The 15,580-nt window shown below is 39.6% G+C and overlaps 1 protein-coding gene across 1 annotated transcript in view; it reads left to right on the top strand.

The window, feature by feature from the left end:
- The window catches only part of VPS13C (vacuolar protein sorting 13 homolog C), a 220,119-nt gene that overhangs the window by 53,372 nt on the left and 151,167 nt on the right, over positions 1-15,580 (top strand). The window contains exons 12-20 of the mRNA XM_019504366.1: positions 1,856-1,913; positions 5,176-5,303; positions 7,295-7,401; positions 8,633-8,804; positions 11,167-11,229; positions 13,106-13,241; positions 13,605-13,699; positions 14,480-14,622; positions 15,162-15,354. Of these exons, the coding sequence (XP_019359911.1) occupies positions 1,856-1,913; positions 5,176-5,303; positions 7,295-7,401; positions 8,633-8,804; positions 11,167-11,229; positions 13,106-13,241; positions 13,605-13,699; positions 14,480-14,622; positions 15,162-15,354 (1,095 nt within the window). The remainder of the gene's footprint in view (positions 1-1,855; positions 1,914-5,175; positions 5,304-7,294; positions 7,402-8,632; positions 8,805-11,166; positions 11,230-13,105; positions 13,242-13,604; positions 13,700-14,479; positions 14,623-15,161; positions 15,355-15,580) is intronic.

Genomic DNA, 15,580 nt, shown 5'->3' with positions numbered 1-15,580 from the left:
TGAACCCAAGATCTACTGTGTGCTGCCCGCTGGCCCAGCAGGTAAGTCTGTGGGAAGGGCGAGGGGGCAGATGGAGGCAGAAGGAGAAAAAATTATTTGGGGGCACACATCTGCAGCAGGTAAGTCCCACCTGGGTGGGGCCCCAATTAACTTATCCCTGTGTCTGTGGCACTGTTCCTCACCATGGGGAATCTCGATCTAGCCCCTGCCTCTTCCCTCCATCATGGATTGACCTGCTGGGCTGGGGCGTGCATGCACATGGGCACTCAGCCCCTCACCCCAGCCTTGGATTGACTCCATTGGTAGATCTCAGAGCCTCTTGGATTGAGATCCAGTGGTTGGTGACCACTGGTATATAGTGAGAGTGGGTCCTCCAAAGTAGTGGTTCCCAACCTTGGGTTGTGACCCCATTTGGGGTCGGAATGATAAAAAATGGGGTCACAAAGATGCCCAACAGTGTTGACCAATTATGATGAATATGCTTCCTGCTTATAAATATGCAACTTGCACATGACGGTTATGGGTCCATGCATAACAGTTGCAGCTCTAACTTGAGGTGCTTATATGTTACAGGAAGTTAATTTCCTTTTGGGGCCTCAGTGCATCATTTTGGATTCACAAAGAGTTTCTAATATTCAAATGGGATCATGCTGAGGAAAAGGCTGAAAAGCCCTGCTCCAAAATATCAGGAGCCACCTGGGAGTGAATTCTGTATATGTTAATGGAAAATGGAAGTGGATGGGAACTGGAAGTGGATGTTGCAGCCTGAATTCTTGAGGTTTTTATATACAGCAAAACCTTTGTATCCGGCACCCATGGGGAATGGGGGGTGCCAGATAAAATATGCTGGTTAATTGAGAGGCCCAAACAGGTGTCTTTGCCTGTTCAAGCCGCCGCTTTTCCCGCCATGTCCGGGGTGTTGCTGTCCCTCCTGCAGGCCCCGAGGGACAGGGAGGCAGCCTGCTATGCCCCGGGCCATGAGGGCTCGGTGAAACGGGAAATGCCCCAGTGGGCACCTCCAGTTTTGCTTTTACCTTACAAGCTGGCATGCCGGTTAATAGAGCATGCCTACTTGTAAGGTCCCGATTAAGGCAGTTTTTACTGTACTGGGGTGAAGGGAGAGTATTTTGGGCTGTGCAGCACGTTTGGATATTACAGACTTGCGGTAGGTGTTTGGCTTGTGGTGGTCTGTTGGAAAGTCCTAAGTACTTGCAGTACCTAAAGGCATAGCTTGGTGTGAAGACAGTTATGCGATATGGGATTTCAGTATACGTGGGTGGTAGTATATCTGCTACAGGGTCCTCAGTGGAGCATCTGCTGTAGAGAAACATTGCATTGTACAATTGGATTTAATGCCCGTTTCCAGCAGGACATAAATAATTACCATTTTATGATGACTGGTTTGTATATTTCTTCAGTTTCGGATACCTTTATGGACAATGTACCTTCACAGAAAACACCGAGTGTTTGTTTGAAACTTTTTTTGTATAACTAGTATAAGTTGTCTGTCTCTTTCCTTTTTTTTGTTACACTGGTTGTGTTTGGGAGAGCCCAAGGCGTGTGTGTGTGTGTGTGTATAGAACAAAAATCTAAAGTTGGCATGAGTTAAAACTAATGATCAGAGAAGTATGCATGAGGAGGCAAACTCATGTTTTACTGAAAAGTAGAAAAAAATTAAGTCCTATTTAGAAAAGACATTTGTAAATCACTGGGAATTCTGAGAACTCCCTTGCTTTAAACTTTCTTGTCAATGTGTCCTCTTAAAATTCAGGCTCGGGTTTGCAACTCAAAACAGGAACTTAGCTCATTGTAATTGGTATAGGCGCAGTGACTTTCATCTTATGTTTATTTATAGGATCAGCTAAAAAGAGGAATTCCTTGTAGCAGCAATCAGCTTCAAAACTATCAGTATAGTAAGTATGATGAATTTATCTTGCTCCTCTGAATTCATTGTCATGATTTTTGGGTTTTTCTATCTTTCTTCGTGGTTTTTTTCCTCTGTCCATCCATCTGAGAGTAAACATTAGGGTTCAGATTTTATTAAATTAAATCTTTTGTTTTTGTGACCTGCAATAATACTTTTGTGATAACATGAGGAGGGCAAAATGGGGGCTTCAAGTATTTTCTGTTCCATTAAGATAGTGACATAACCCTGATAAATTCAAGGTACAAGCACTGCTTGGGCGATATAATATTAGGAAGGCTTGCAAAAGGCAGCATTGAATCATAGAAAATTAGGGTAGGAAGGGACCTTGGGGGTCATCTAGTCCAACCCTCTGCTCAAAGCAGGGCCATCCCCAGCTAGATCATCAGAGGAGGGAACTCATGTGGTTAGGGGCCTGCAGACAAAGCCCTACGAGGAGAGATTGAGGGACCTGTATCTCTTCAGCCTCTGCAAGAGAAGGCTAAGAGATGATCTTGTGGTTGTCTATACATTAGTCAGGAGGGGGCAGGAAGGAAAAGGAGGTGCTCTGTTTACCAGGGAACCCCTTGGAGTAACTAGGAACAATGGCCACAAACTGACAGAGCAGATTTAGGTTGGACATAAGGAAGAACTTCTTTGTGGTAAGGGTGCCAGAATATGGAATGGGCTTCCTAGGGAGGTGATGCTCTCCCCTACCTTGGGGGTCTTTAAGAGGAGGTTAGACATGCACCTGGATGGGATCATCTGACCCCAGTACTCTTTCCTGCCCAGGGCAGGGGGTCAGACTCGATCTACTGAGGTCCCTTCTGACCCAAATATCTATGAATCCCACCCAAGGCTTTGTCTTGGTGGATCTTAAAGACCTCCAAGGATGGAGAGTCCACAGCTGCTCTGGGTAACCTGTTCCGGTGCTTTACTGCTTTCCTAGTGAGTATTTCCTAATAATGATGCAGCACATTACCAAGAGAGGGGAACCTGAAAAATTTAAAGAAAAGAAATATTTATTCAGGTGATTTTAAAATTTTAATGCAAAAGTTTGGAAAAGGTGTTTTTTTTTATGAAGTGTTTCTTGATGAATAATCCAGTACCTTTTTACTGAGTTAAGATGGGAAGAGCTTCATTCAGTGCAAGTTCTTTTATCTTCCATAGATCAGCAAGGACATAGAAGACACTTCAAAAACAAACAAACAGAAAACCCAATATAACTTGCGTCTTCCTTACATGTCCTTTACAAAAGCCACCCTCATTTTAGAGTTGTTGTTGTCAGAACTTTATAACAGGTAGTTGAACATTACATTAAAATGGCTTCATAAAAAGGAAGTCAAAGTTCTTTATTCCATGATAATGTTGATATCAGTTATTTGTATTTAGAAGGGGGGTGTCAAAGATGTGGTCCATGGGCTGAATACAGCTCCTGGAGTCCCTTTTTCCAGCCCCTGATGCTGCCTCCGTCTCATAAGTGACCAATCTGATGTTTGCCAGACTAGCCCTGTGTGTAGGTCCCAGGATGCACACCATGCAGGCATTGGCTGTGGTCTAGGATGCACGCCACACCGGTCTCATGGTCCAGCTAGTCCAGGATGCAAGCTGCATGTGGTGCCTACTCTGGCTAGTCTTTGGTGCAAGCTGCATGCAGCATGGGTCCTGTCCAGAGCAGGTATCACATATGGCACAGTCCTGGACTAGACAGAGTGAGTTCTGGTATATGGGCTGAGGGTTCATGGGTCCCCATGGTAGATTAATCATTTTCTCTGGTGTTCATGTACTGGACCTGGCAAGTGGGAGGGGGTGAGGTGGGCAGGGAGAGGGTAGCAGTTTCTGGGCCTTATCTGGCCTGCAGAACCAGCTCTGTCCTGTGGACTTCTCCAGTGCCGCTTGTCTAGCTTGTGGGACCGAATGAGCTTGACACCCCTGATTCAGAAGCTTAGTTAATGAGTTAAGAAAGAACAGAAAAGTGACTTGGACAGTGAGCTAATGACAGTCCTAAAAAGTGGTAGGAAACAAAGTAAGAAGTAGGCCTAGGTTAGGAGCTTAAAATAAAAGCATGAAAAGAATTGGAACTCATGGCAGAGGTGATGTCTTTTATTAGACCTGGATATTTGCAAAAAATATTCTTTATTTGCAAGCTTCACTTTTTGGAGAAGCTGTGATTTGCATGGCTTTGAAAATTAGGATGGTTTTCAGTATAAAGAAATTCCAAGAAATACATCTTGGTTATAAGTCTGTAGAGTAAGTGAATGTTGTCCTTCACATAGCTTAGTGATCAGTTACATTTGCTAAGGCCTCTATTGTTAATGTATTAAGTGTAATGTATGAGACTATATCCTATGTTACTACAGGACTGTTCCATAAGGAAATAAAGTAATGTGAAAAATCTGTTTAAAATACTGAGGAACAATCCCCCCCCCCCTTTTCTTTAAAAACAAGCAAGTTCTAAGCTGCCTTTAAAAGCCCTTGTTTACCAAAGTGTTCTGTCTCTGCTAGAGGATAACATACTGTTTCCTTCTAAAAATCCAAATGATGTGAAAACTGGTTTTGACAGTTGGGTCGCATACAGATGTTCTGTTTCTCTTAGAGTTGCTGCTCTCCAGGAGAAACTGTGTACGTACAAATGTTCAGGTTCTTTATCCCAAAGCAAAAATGGCCCCCTGGCTGTGCAGCATCAGCACTGCAAACTCTCTGCTCTTCAAAGACTTGGCTTTTGAAGGTCTATTCATGCATCACATCTCCAGATAAATTTTTCTACCAAGATAACAAACTTGGGAGAAATCTCTCCCAGATCATTTGAATGTGTACACAGCCTTAGTTATGTTAATCATCAAGGCATTTTCTTGTCAGCAAACACTGCAGTTGCTATTTCTTGCTAACTTACATTTTTAATGCAAAATGTAACTCATAAAGAGGTACAGATAACTTACACATTTGTCTAAAATATTTGTCTGCTAGTGTGATCTATAATACAAAACCCATAATTTTTACGAAATTTAACTGAATACAACAAAATGTCTTAAAGCATGTGTCTTTGTACTTTTGTCATTTTGACAGAGATTAAGTTGCCTTTCTGTAAAATTTTAGACCACATCCTGAACCTGCAGTTCTTAAAGAGTTATAGTATATTTTATTAGGTCTTCTCAATTACTAGATATGATGGACTCACCAGATGAAATCCAAGTGGAAAAAAAATCAGAAGTTTTTCATCCCTACTGTTTCTTTGTTTAATTAATCCTTTTTTTTTAATTTTAATTTTGAAGTTTTTAGGCCAGTATCAGCCTCTGCCAAACTCTACATTAACCCACATGCTGAAACGGAATTAAGAACTCCAAAACTTGACTGGAACATGGAAGTACAGCGAATTGCCATTGAGTTCACTAAGCCGCAGGTAAGTTATCTGGCTGCTTTTTTTTTAAACAAACAAAAAAACCCCTCTGGCTATGGATGGTGATATCAGCTCTAACTTTTAAAACATAAATGTTTCTGTTAGTTGTCTTTGCACATTGGTATGGTGCCATCTAAGCTGCATAATGATAACCCTGGCAAAGTGTATCGGTTCTCATTTTAATCTGCCTGTGTAACAAGGCATTTCCTGGAACAGGATCCTGATATTATAACCCTGTGGGCTTTCTGGGTAAGAGATCCATATTTAGCACTAAAATCTCTGTTTTCCATGAATAAGGTATTCTCATGGAAAATCTTTTGTCTTTGGTCTACCTGTTTAAAATTTTTTTCTCACCAAGTCAGAGTTACATATGTTGAACACTTTGCTTATGTTTTTAAGATGGGGTAAATAAACAGCTTTGCATTTTGAGTTACTGGGGACTAAATTCACAAAAGGATTAGAGTTTTATGACATTCACTGTCAAAGCATCTAACTTCTTCAGGCACCCTTCTGCTAGACTGGACTTAATAGTCTTGAGTGAAGTGCCTAACCTTCCTCTGTAGTTCATAGGGAGAAATAGGGGCAACAGCCTGCATGTTGTTTGGGGAGTTTTGGATATATGCTGTTGGAAGATGGGAGAGCCTATGTTGGAGAGAGGAGAATTTTAAATCCTAATCTCCTTGAATTTAGTTGTAAATGTTGGGTTGGGATTCACTGCCCCAAATCCTCTTTTGGAGTTAAGTGCTAAAGCTATTCCTCATAGAAACAGAACAAGGTTCCCTTTTTTCTTTTGAAATGCAGCTGATGGTCATGTTAAGTAGCCTGGATATTAGTAGAACACCTAGGATTTGGGAGGCCTAAGTTCACATCCATGCTTCTCCTATTGAAGTGTTTCCAAGTTCTATTTGGCTACAAAAATGAATGGTAATTCTATTTATTTTTTTAGTTGATATAGAAATGCAGAGGAGGCAAAAGATATTTTGTGTTAACTTTTATTGGACTGTATGGCGCAAAAAAACCCATTGCCTTCGTACATTCCCTGGACCATCATGGCTACATGAACACACCAACCCTATTAAAACATGTAAAAATATAAGCACTCCATGTTTCAAGGGTAACAATAATTATTTTAGTCTAATTGCATTAAAGCAAAAAAATCGACTAGCATCTGAAATTAAAAAAAACAACAACATTGCAAGATATTTAATTTAGAGGTGATCAAGATGTTTTTAAGTTGATCAAGCTATGCTGCATAAAGTAATTGATTAATGTTGATAGGAACAGCTGCTAAAGACATGCTTTTTGTTGTTTTTTGTGGGGGGGGGTGCTGTGTATATGTGTGGTTTGTTTGATTTGGCCTTTTTTTAAAGGCTTTGATGCAGGAGAGGAGTAGGGTGCAGGATAATTAGTGTTAGATGTAGAAAGGTAGGCTTGGCAATCCTGACTTCTATGCTGTTGAATGACTGATAGGTGTGGGAGTATATGAATTGGGTCTCGACAATACAGCAACAAATTCGAGTCCTAGTTACATTTTTATAATTATTGTTCAGTAGCTTTACTACCTTGTTCAAAATGACAGTTTTCATGTGTCAGGCAGACTGACAGAGGACAAATTGTGTCCTTCCATTGGATTTTTGTGGGTGATAGCTACATATTGCCCTCACATCCAGTGCATCTGAAAGCTTATCTAAGTTTTAGGTCAGCCTTGCAGTTGGTCTTGCATGTGGGTTTTAAAAAATTATTGGACCAATTGCAAGATTGGAATAAAGTTAGATAAGCTTTTGAATGCAGTTTATTCTTCTGTTTTTTGGTTTGTCATTTGTACTTACAGAAGGTTGAAATTATTGCTGGTCAGCAAGGAAATCTAGTTTGGTCCTCTGTCGAATTGAAATGGGTTTAAAATAAATGAGATATGATCTAGACAATGAATCATTTCTAACTAATCAATGTAAATTTATGGTAGTAAGAAAATATTTTTTTTCATATATATATAGTACCTCAGTATGGTTGACCTTCTGGAGTCCATAAACTATATGATTCGCAATGTACCATACAGAAAATTCAGACCGGCTGTACCTCTACATAAAAATGCCAAACAGTGGTAAGTTGTTCTAAGCACGAGAATTCAATTAAAGAATTATGTAGCTACAGGATTACTTGGTAATAAATGTTGTGAAAGCTTGCATATGGATCGTAACTGTTGTTCACGTTTCCCTTTTAGGAGTCGGGGGACTTCCGTAGCAATCTTTAGTTGCTGTTAATGTAATTTAAAAGTAGACAAACTGGCTGAGTACTACTTTGACAACTACATTTTAAGACATAATTTTAAAAGAAAGTGAGGGAAATTATTTTATAGAAATGCCCACACAAAAGGACCAAGTGATGAAACTGGCTGCCTCCTGTCCACATACCTTCAAACTAAGTAAATGTCAATTTTATTTATTTTTTTTGTCAGGTGCTAGGCACACTTGGAGGAATCAGACGATCTTCTTTTGGCATGAGAATTTAGGCTCGTCTTTTATTGTGCTAGTTCTTGGGCAAAATGTTTGTTTATTTTCCTCCTTTTCTTTTGAAGACTTAAGTCCTCATCTTACCCACCCCTTTCCTTTAGAAACTTCTTTGACAAGTTGGCAAGATATTAATATTCAGAAGTATTTTCCTTTAACGACAGTAGGATACTCTTTCAATCAACTCCACTTGCAACTGGAAGCTACATGGAAGTTCTAGTAACTTGCTGTAGTGATTTCTCTTGCATCAGTGATGAGCTGTTTGTCATAATGTCCATGACTTTCTAGTTCAGTTGCTTTGAGTGTGCTTTATGCAAGCTTTTCTAAACCGGTATACCAGTACATTTCAGTCTGCTTGCAGAATGTTGCTGCATTCTTTCTTTCTTTTTGTGTAATGCTGTTGTGGTGACATGGGTAAATTTGCACTTGGTCCTTGGCAATCTTATTTAATCTGCTTTTAGAACATAAGTTTTAGAACAGAGCAGTTTGGTTTTTTTTGTTTTTAAAATTCAGTAGCTGTTAATTTTATTGGCTGGTAGCTATAGGAAGTTAAGCACCCTAAAGCAAATGAGAACTGCAGTACTTTTTAGAAAATTTAAGCCACTACTTTTTATTTTTTCCCCCCTTCTATTTTCATTTAGTAAATTGTGACGTGTTAGAAACGATCTTTACATGTCTTTTTAGGGCAGTTACTTGGATGATGGTCTGCTTGCTATTATCAATAAAACTATCAAACCTTGATGTACTGTTTTCTTTACAGTTCCATTTTCAATTGTACTTTAAAATACAACTGGAAATAACTAATGCAAATGACATTTTTTATAGGTGGAAATATGCAGGTAATAGCATTCTTGAAGTTCATATTAAAAGATACACTCGTATGTGGTCATGGAGTAACATAAGACATCATAGGCAGCTTCTGAAGAGTTACAAAAATGTGTTCAAGAACAAATTAACACAGAGCAAACTGTTAGAAGAAACCCAAAGGCAAATTCAGGTATGTGAGGTTACTATGGTAGTGCATTTATTAGTATAATAAACATGCTTGTATTTTACTTCAGAGGGTTAGTCCACTTTTTTTCTTTCGTAATATCCCTCTGGCCAATCATTATGGTAAATTATTCTCAACCTGGTAGAAAAAATATTTGCTTGTTATCATTAATTGCTGGACTGTAATAACGAGGGGGAAAAAACACTTCATTTCCTATTAGGCATTTTTTTTTTAATTCTACCTTGGCTATATTTTGCAATAACTTTCACCTGTTTTATACATCAAAAGTTACATGGCCTCATGATGATTCTCCCCTTTAAAATGGGTGTTTTATGTATATTGCTTTAACTTAAAATAGAGTTGTCATGGCACTTTGGTTTTTCTGTATGCTCAAGCACACTCACATTTCAAATTCAGAACTTTAAATATGGGATAAGTGGAAAGCTTGTTAACTTGTAGTTCTTGCCACTTAAACTGGAAGTCTTTCAATTTCAGCGTAGTATGCACATATCTTTTTTAAAGCATTGAAAACACATGCTTAAAGCACATCTGATGAGCAGATCTTACTTGCAGAACTGTCATTTTGCCCATGAAACAGATTGAGGGGCTGGGAATACTTGAGTGGGGTGAGTGAAGACGGGGTCTGCTGACCCTGAGGGTAGGGAGCTCCACTGGGAATGTTTTTGGCAGTTGTGGGGCTAGTGATGACTGTGTTAACTCCTCCAAGGCTCCCTGACATTGCTCTTTTTGCAACTGAAGGTGAACTGGTAAAGGAGTCCCATGGTCTATATCTGGCCTGAGGAGACAAGCAAGTTGATGCCTACTCCCCCACATTCCTTTAAACTCAATATGCTAAAACTTAAGGTTGACAGTTGCTTGCAGTGTACCAAGAGCTCTGGGGAATGTAGTGTAATTTTTCTCCAAAATATGAGAATCCTTATTTGCCTTTCCCTCCTGCACTACACCTGAAAACTTAGTTTGCACATCATTTTCTTTAGTTGTTTAAGTTCTTGCTTTACACATTTGGATATGCAAAAAAGGGTTATTAGAAAGCAGTTACTGTTCCCTGTCATCTTTCTTTTTTGCAATGAACTATTGCAGTGAAGAAAATACCTAATTATTTGGGGGCAGGTCTCTTACATTCAAAGTTGTCTCTAGATTTGAGCAAATACTACATGTGCAAGTATGTATGCATGTATATTGTGCATGCAGTATTTACTTAAATCTAAGGCTAACTTGAATTTAGAAGACCCCCCAATAATTTGATTCTATATATGGAAAACTTAATAATTTTTGTTTATAATGATTCAAGCATAGAATCTGAGTATTGGAGGGTTGCCTTTTAGATTTAGGCCCCCCCCCCACTGCTATAGCAGGAAAAACCATGCTGGGGTGGGGGAGAATGTTCAGGTGGTCCCCTTGCCCTCTGTTCTCCTTACTCACTTTTGCAGCCTTTTTCCTTTTCTGCCATCTGTGTGCTCCCACATTCCTTAGTCCTCTGCCCCTTCTGTCTTGCTCCTTGATGCCTCTGCTTCTTTCTTCTGTTCCTCCCCCCATTACTGTCAGATGTTCAGGCTCTGTTCCCTCCCCAGAACACGGCATGTGGAATAGCCTCTGCCACAGAAGCACACAGCAGTGTTGACTCAGCTCTCACCAGGCAGGGGACTGAGTTTTTCATGTGCTCGCTGCCAGGGAGGTAACCCAGCTGGAGCAGAGCTGTCTGACAGTAAGTGGAGGTGGGAGGGAGACAGGAGACTGTTGTGGATCTGACTCTGGCCCCAGTCTGGGCTCGGGGCCAGTTGGTCGCAGCAGCCACCTGCCCCATAACCCCTTCACTTTGTACACAGATGTAAGACAAGATCTCCCCTACCTCCCCCCAATATGCTGACTGGCAATCTCATCTTAGATTTCAACAAATATGGTGAATTGCTCTGGTGATGGAGCAAGCAATGTCATGGAGCCCTGGCGGGTTAATGCAGCTGCTGCTTGCCTCAAACTGCCAAAACACATTTCCAGTGGGACTCTACCCTGGATTTTGGCAGCAGTCCCATCCATGTTCTCCCCACTCCAGAATGCTTAGCCTCTCAAGATGCTCCACAGGCCAGATCTGCCTACCAGGCCTGGTCTAAAGCATCTGTTTTCAAGACCTAAAACAAAACAAAAAGATGTATGCATTCTGCGCTTCAACGAAAGCTTCCCATTATAAAAATGTTGGGGGGGGCGGGGGGAAGGGGGTGTGCATAGACTAGAAACTTAGCTTCAGTATAAAGTTTTAAAGCATTTGTAGGTGTTATAATAACCTTTTTAAAACACTTTTTCTTAAATTAATTTATTCTGCAGGACAACTGAGATTGTTTTTGTTTTGCAGGACCTAGAAAAATCCCTTGATGTTTTCAACATAGTTTTAGCAAGACAACAAGCACATGCTGAGGTATCGGATACAAGCTGCTAAATATTGCTGACTGACTGAAATAGTTTGTGTTTAACTTCCAGGAAAGTGTTTATTTAGTCTTGACTCCAGAATCCTAGAAGCAAGCTGGAGAGAGAACTTCCTGATCTTCTCTGTAGCTCTTGCGTATCTGCTCTGATGAATGGAATAATCAATTTGTAATTAACTCCATTAAGTTGTAATCCTGTGTTTCAGGGCTTTTTGTGAGTTGCTTGTAGAGGGCAGAAAGGATTTTAAACCCATCTTATGAAAGTTGCGGTTTTCCTCTGCGTTTTCCTGAGCGTTAGGATATAGGCCACAGTACTAGGATGTAGGCCACAGATAAGGTTGAGGTATTTGACTGGGATGTGCCACTAGTGTTCCTTCCAGTACTCGGACCCAAAGGTTCTTGGCTAGGGGGTCTAGTTTTTGTTCTCAGAATCACTGTAGGAATTTTTTTGGTAGGTTAGATAGCAAGGACCCTAGGGAATTTTTGCCTGCCTTTTGTATCATGGGACATTGGTTTTCTTAGGATTCTTGGAGCATATATTAACCACTTGTATTTGTTACTGAAGTAGCAGGGTAATGGGAGTGCTTTCTTTTACCTGTCTTCATTAATTGCATGCTCTAGGAAGTTCGTATTGCCATGGGTTTGTCTTGTATTTGTGTGAAGGTTTGTAGAGGTGGTTTTGGGAATTTGTTGGGCAAATTGTTGTTTGCAAATGATGGAGACAGCACTATGGCCCAAGAGCCCCTTCCAGTCCTGTGTTTCTATAAAATTCAGCTATTTGTTTTGAAATCCCTCATGAAAATTTGACTCCAAATTAGATGTACTGTCCTAACTCAAAAACCATTTCTGAGAGAGTTAATTGATGGGGAATAACTGCATTCAGTAACAGAAATTTCTAGCTCGCTTCCTTCCACATCCAATTGATCTTCTGGTGGTTTGGGCTTCGTTGCTAAACCAGTGTTTGGAAGAATCTGTGGGAACTTGACCTTGGAAAACTCATGCCCTTTGGATTTCATGGATGGAGTTAAGTGTCACTGCAGAAGCAGATCCACTTAATCCTTTGTTACAGGTCTGATAGCACTCTCCCACTTGCACAGTGAGCATATTATGGGTTGCATCACTCTGGTCCAATGTGTGCTTGAGAGTGACAAACTACTTGAATCAAGGGACACTTTTCAGTGCCTCTGGCATGCATACTGCTTACTTTGTAACTAAAACAGGGCCTTTGAGTCCAGATGTATTTTGGCTCCTGGCATCTCTTCATAAATCCTCCGATCTGCTTTTGTTTGTTGACCTTGTGATTGTAGCTAGGTTTTGGTTCCCCACCAAGAGATTCAGGTAGTTACCTGACTCCTTACTTTCAGACTTGCAAGAAATTAGGCTGTGGCCAGTTCTTTTGTCCCAGGGGACTTCCACGTGCCTTCAGAATTAAATAAACTTTTCATTTGATTCCTGTTTGACAACTCCTAAGAATTTAGTCAAACACTTTAAACTTGAGATGTTTCTGTAGAATTGTGCTGCTTGGGAGGGGAAGCATTAAATGCATGAATGAAAGAAGCTAAAATGCTAGATTATTCTAAGAGCTAACCTGTCAAGTGACTGAGTAATTTAAGGCCGCATCTTCTCTGTGCCACTTCTGTAGTTCTCTCCTTAATTTATTTTGGCAGTTAAACTATGAAGGAAATAAGAGCTCAGTACAGATTAAAGATCTTGTGGAATAAACTTTTTTGCGCTTTTGAAATGTAAAGGCTCAAACACTTAATTTTTTTGTTTAGAATGTAGCTGCTCTCATTATTGAAAGAACACATTTTGATATACCTTTGCCTCATGTTTAACTCTTGTAATGCTTGGAATGTCTTTGGCCTACAGGTGCTAAGATCAGGGCAAAAATTGCTGAAGAAGAAGTCCACTGATGTAGAGAAGAAAGGTGGAGGATGGTTTAGTGGGCTGTGGGGTAAGAAGGAATCTAGAAAAAAGGAAGATGAAGAATCATCAGTTCCTGAAAGTACGTTTTAAACTTTTTCTGAAGCCTAACAAATATGTGTCTTTAACGGCACTCTGGGCTAGGGATTAGTTTTGTGTCTTTCATGCTAAGTAGTAGAATGGTGCCCTGAGCAGTCGAGGTTTTGGAGAGCTAAAGTGGGTATAAAGAATGTTTAATGTGTATGTTGTAGACCATATTGTTGTTTGGATGTCACTATATGTAAGGTTGCACAAGACCATTTTGAGAGTCATAGTAGAGCTAAATCTCCAGTAGAATATGGTGTTAAAAATAATGCAGGTTAAATTTCAGTTACTTCCACTTTACTGATTTATAACTATTGATGAAAATTTGAATGCTTTTTCTTGCTTTTGTTTTTTGTTTAAGCTATTGATGAACTAATGACACCAGAGGAAAAGGCTAAACTCTTTACTGCTATTGGGTATAGTGACAGCTCTCATGACCTTACTTTACCAAAGAAGGTAAAATGTTTTTGTGCAAAATTATACAAACATTAATTTCTCTCACTTTTTCAATAGATATTGAAGGGAAGAAGGATCATATGTTAACTCAATTCCTGTTCTGATTTATACAGTGCAATTTCCTTGTTGAGCAATTCCATGGGTACATGTTGAATTTCCATCTGAAAAGTCTGTACATTTTTTTTTTTTTTGAGCCTAAGTAAATTGCTATTGGCTGTTGCTGATCTTTTATTTTCTATCAGGAGTAATTTCTATACAGTAAAAGCTCTGTTATCTGGCATCAATGGAGAATAGAGGAGCTGGTTAATCAAATATGCCGGTTATCTGAGAGTTATACTTAGTCATAGTTGCAGGATGGGTGAGAGATATTCAGCCGTAAAGTCATGATACAGCACAAGCACAATGCAATAACGATGGTAGATTTACAATTGATACTGCCACTAGCAACACTGCTCAGCAGCATCCAGAAGCTTCCATAAACAACAGATCTATGAGGAGTGCATGGCAAGATATATTGCCATCTACAACAGATGCCGGATAATAGAGCATTCCAGATAGTAAACTATTACAGTAAAAGCTGTGTTATCCAGCACTTTACCATCAAAAAGGGGATAAGTCAATGGAAAACAAGGTCTTGCTTGAGGAAAAATGGCATTACATTAGGATACTGGTCTACCTGAAGTTTAAGTGAGAGTGTGTGGTAAATATAAGGGAACTTAAATGCATGTGAATCTCATTGTACCAAGGTGCCTAACTTTAAGTTTTTTTACTTCCAAGTAGTATGTTGCTCATGTAGTGACACTGAAGCTGGTAAGCACTTCTCTTACAATTAAAGAAGACAAGGATATACCAGAGACTCTTAAAATACAGATAATTGATCTAAGCACTACAATATCACAGAGACCTGGAGCACAAGCACTAAAGTAATTTTTGATTTTGCTTTTTATCATTTGTACAAATGGGAGGGGGAATGAGGAAGACTTTCCTTTCTTATTTCTTCTAATTGGTAATTCTTGGGCAATATATCAAACGGCCTACAAACCTTATTGCACACTTTCCTTGGAAATGTTTAGACTTCTTGAAAGTAAAAATAAGTAGTTTGAAACACGGGTATGCAATTGCAAAGAATAGCAGTGCTGGCCAGCCTCTTTTGGAACTTCATTTCAGTCATTTTGATGTAACTGCTTACTTTGAGTATATGGTGTCCATGTAATGCGTTACTTAAACCAAAAATGTTTAAATTTCTAAAAAATATCTACAAGTCCTACAAGGTTAGATATTTCCTAAGGCTATTTATCTCTTGATTATTTGCCTGAGCCCTCATGTTGACTTGTGTAAGAGAATGTTCTGTTTCCCACTTGTACTGTTGTGAAACTTGTAGTAGCTTGTACTCGAGTCAAATAAGGCTCTTTTGAATAATGGAAAAAAATGTGCTTGTTGTTTTTTATTTTCTAACTTACAGAGTGGAAGCAAAACTTGAAAACTGGTATGTGACAGGTCTGAGACAGCAAAACGTTGTGCCTTCTCTTGTGGCTTCCATAGGGGATAGTAAATCATCTTTGCTCACAATAGCATTTGAGACCAATCCAGAGGATAGTACTGCTGACCAGAGTCTTGTAGTGAAATCACAGCCTGTGGAAATAAAATATGATGCAGTAAGTAATGAATTTAGAATAATTTTGGAAGGTCCCGTTATGTTTCCATATTGTTGATGCTCAGTCTCATTTCAAATGTTTTTGTAAAAAAAAAAAAAAAAAGAGGTCAGGCTATTTTTATAACTAAACTTCAGATCAATATTAAATCCCGTCTTGAAATCTGTACAGTATGCATTGGACAAACATGTATAAACTGAAATGCACCTCCCTTCCCCCCCCCCCCCCC

The sequence above is a fragment of the Gavialis gangeticus genome, unplaced genomic scaffold, assembly GCF_001723915.1.
Source record: "Gavialis gangeticus isolate Ggan-Ray unplaced genomic scaffold, GavGan_comp1, whole genome shotgun sequence".
In the NCBI taxonomy this organism is placed as follows: domain Eukaryota; kingdom Metazoa; phylum Chordata; order Crocodylia; family Gavialidae; genus Gavialis; species Gavialis gangeticus.
The sequence above is the reverse complement of the archived record's forward strand: the minus strand, read 5'-3'. Positions and strand labels throughout refer to the sequence as shown.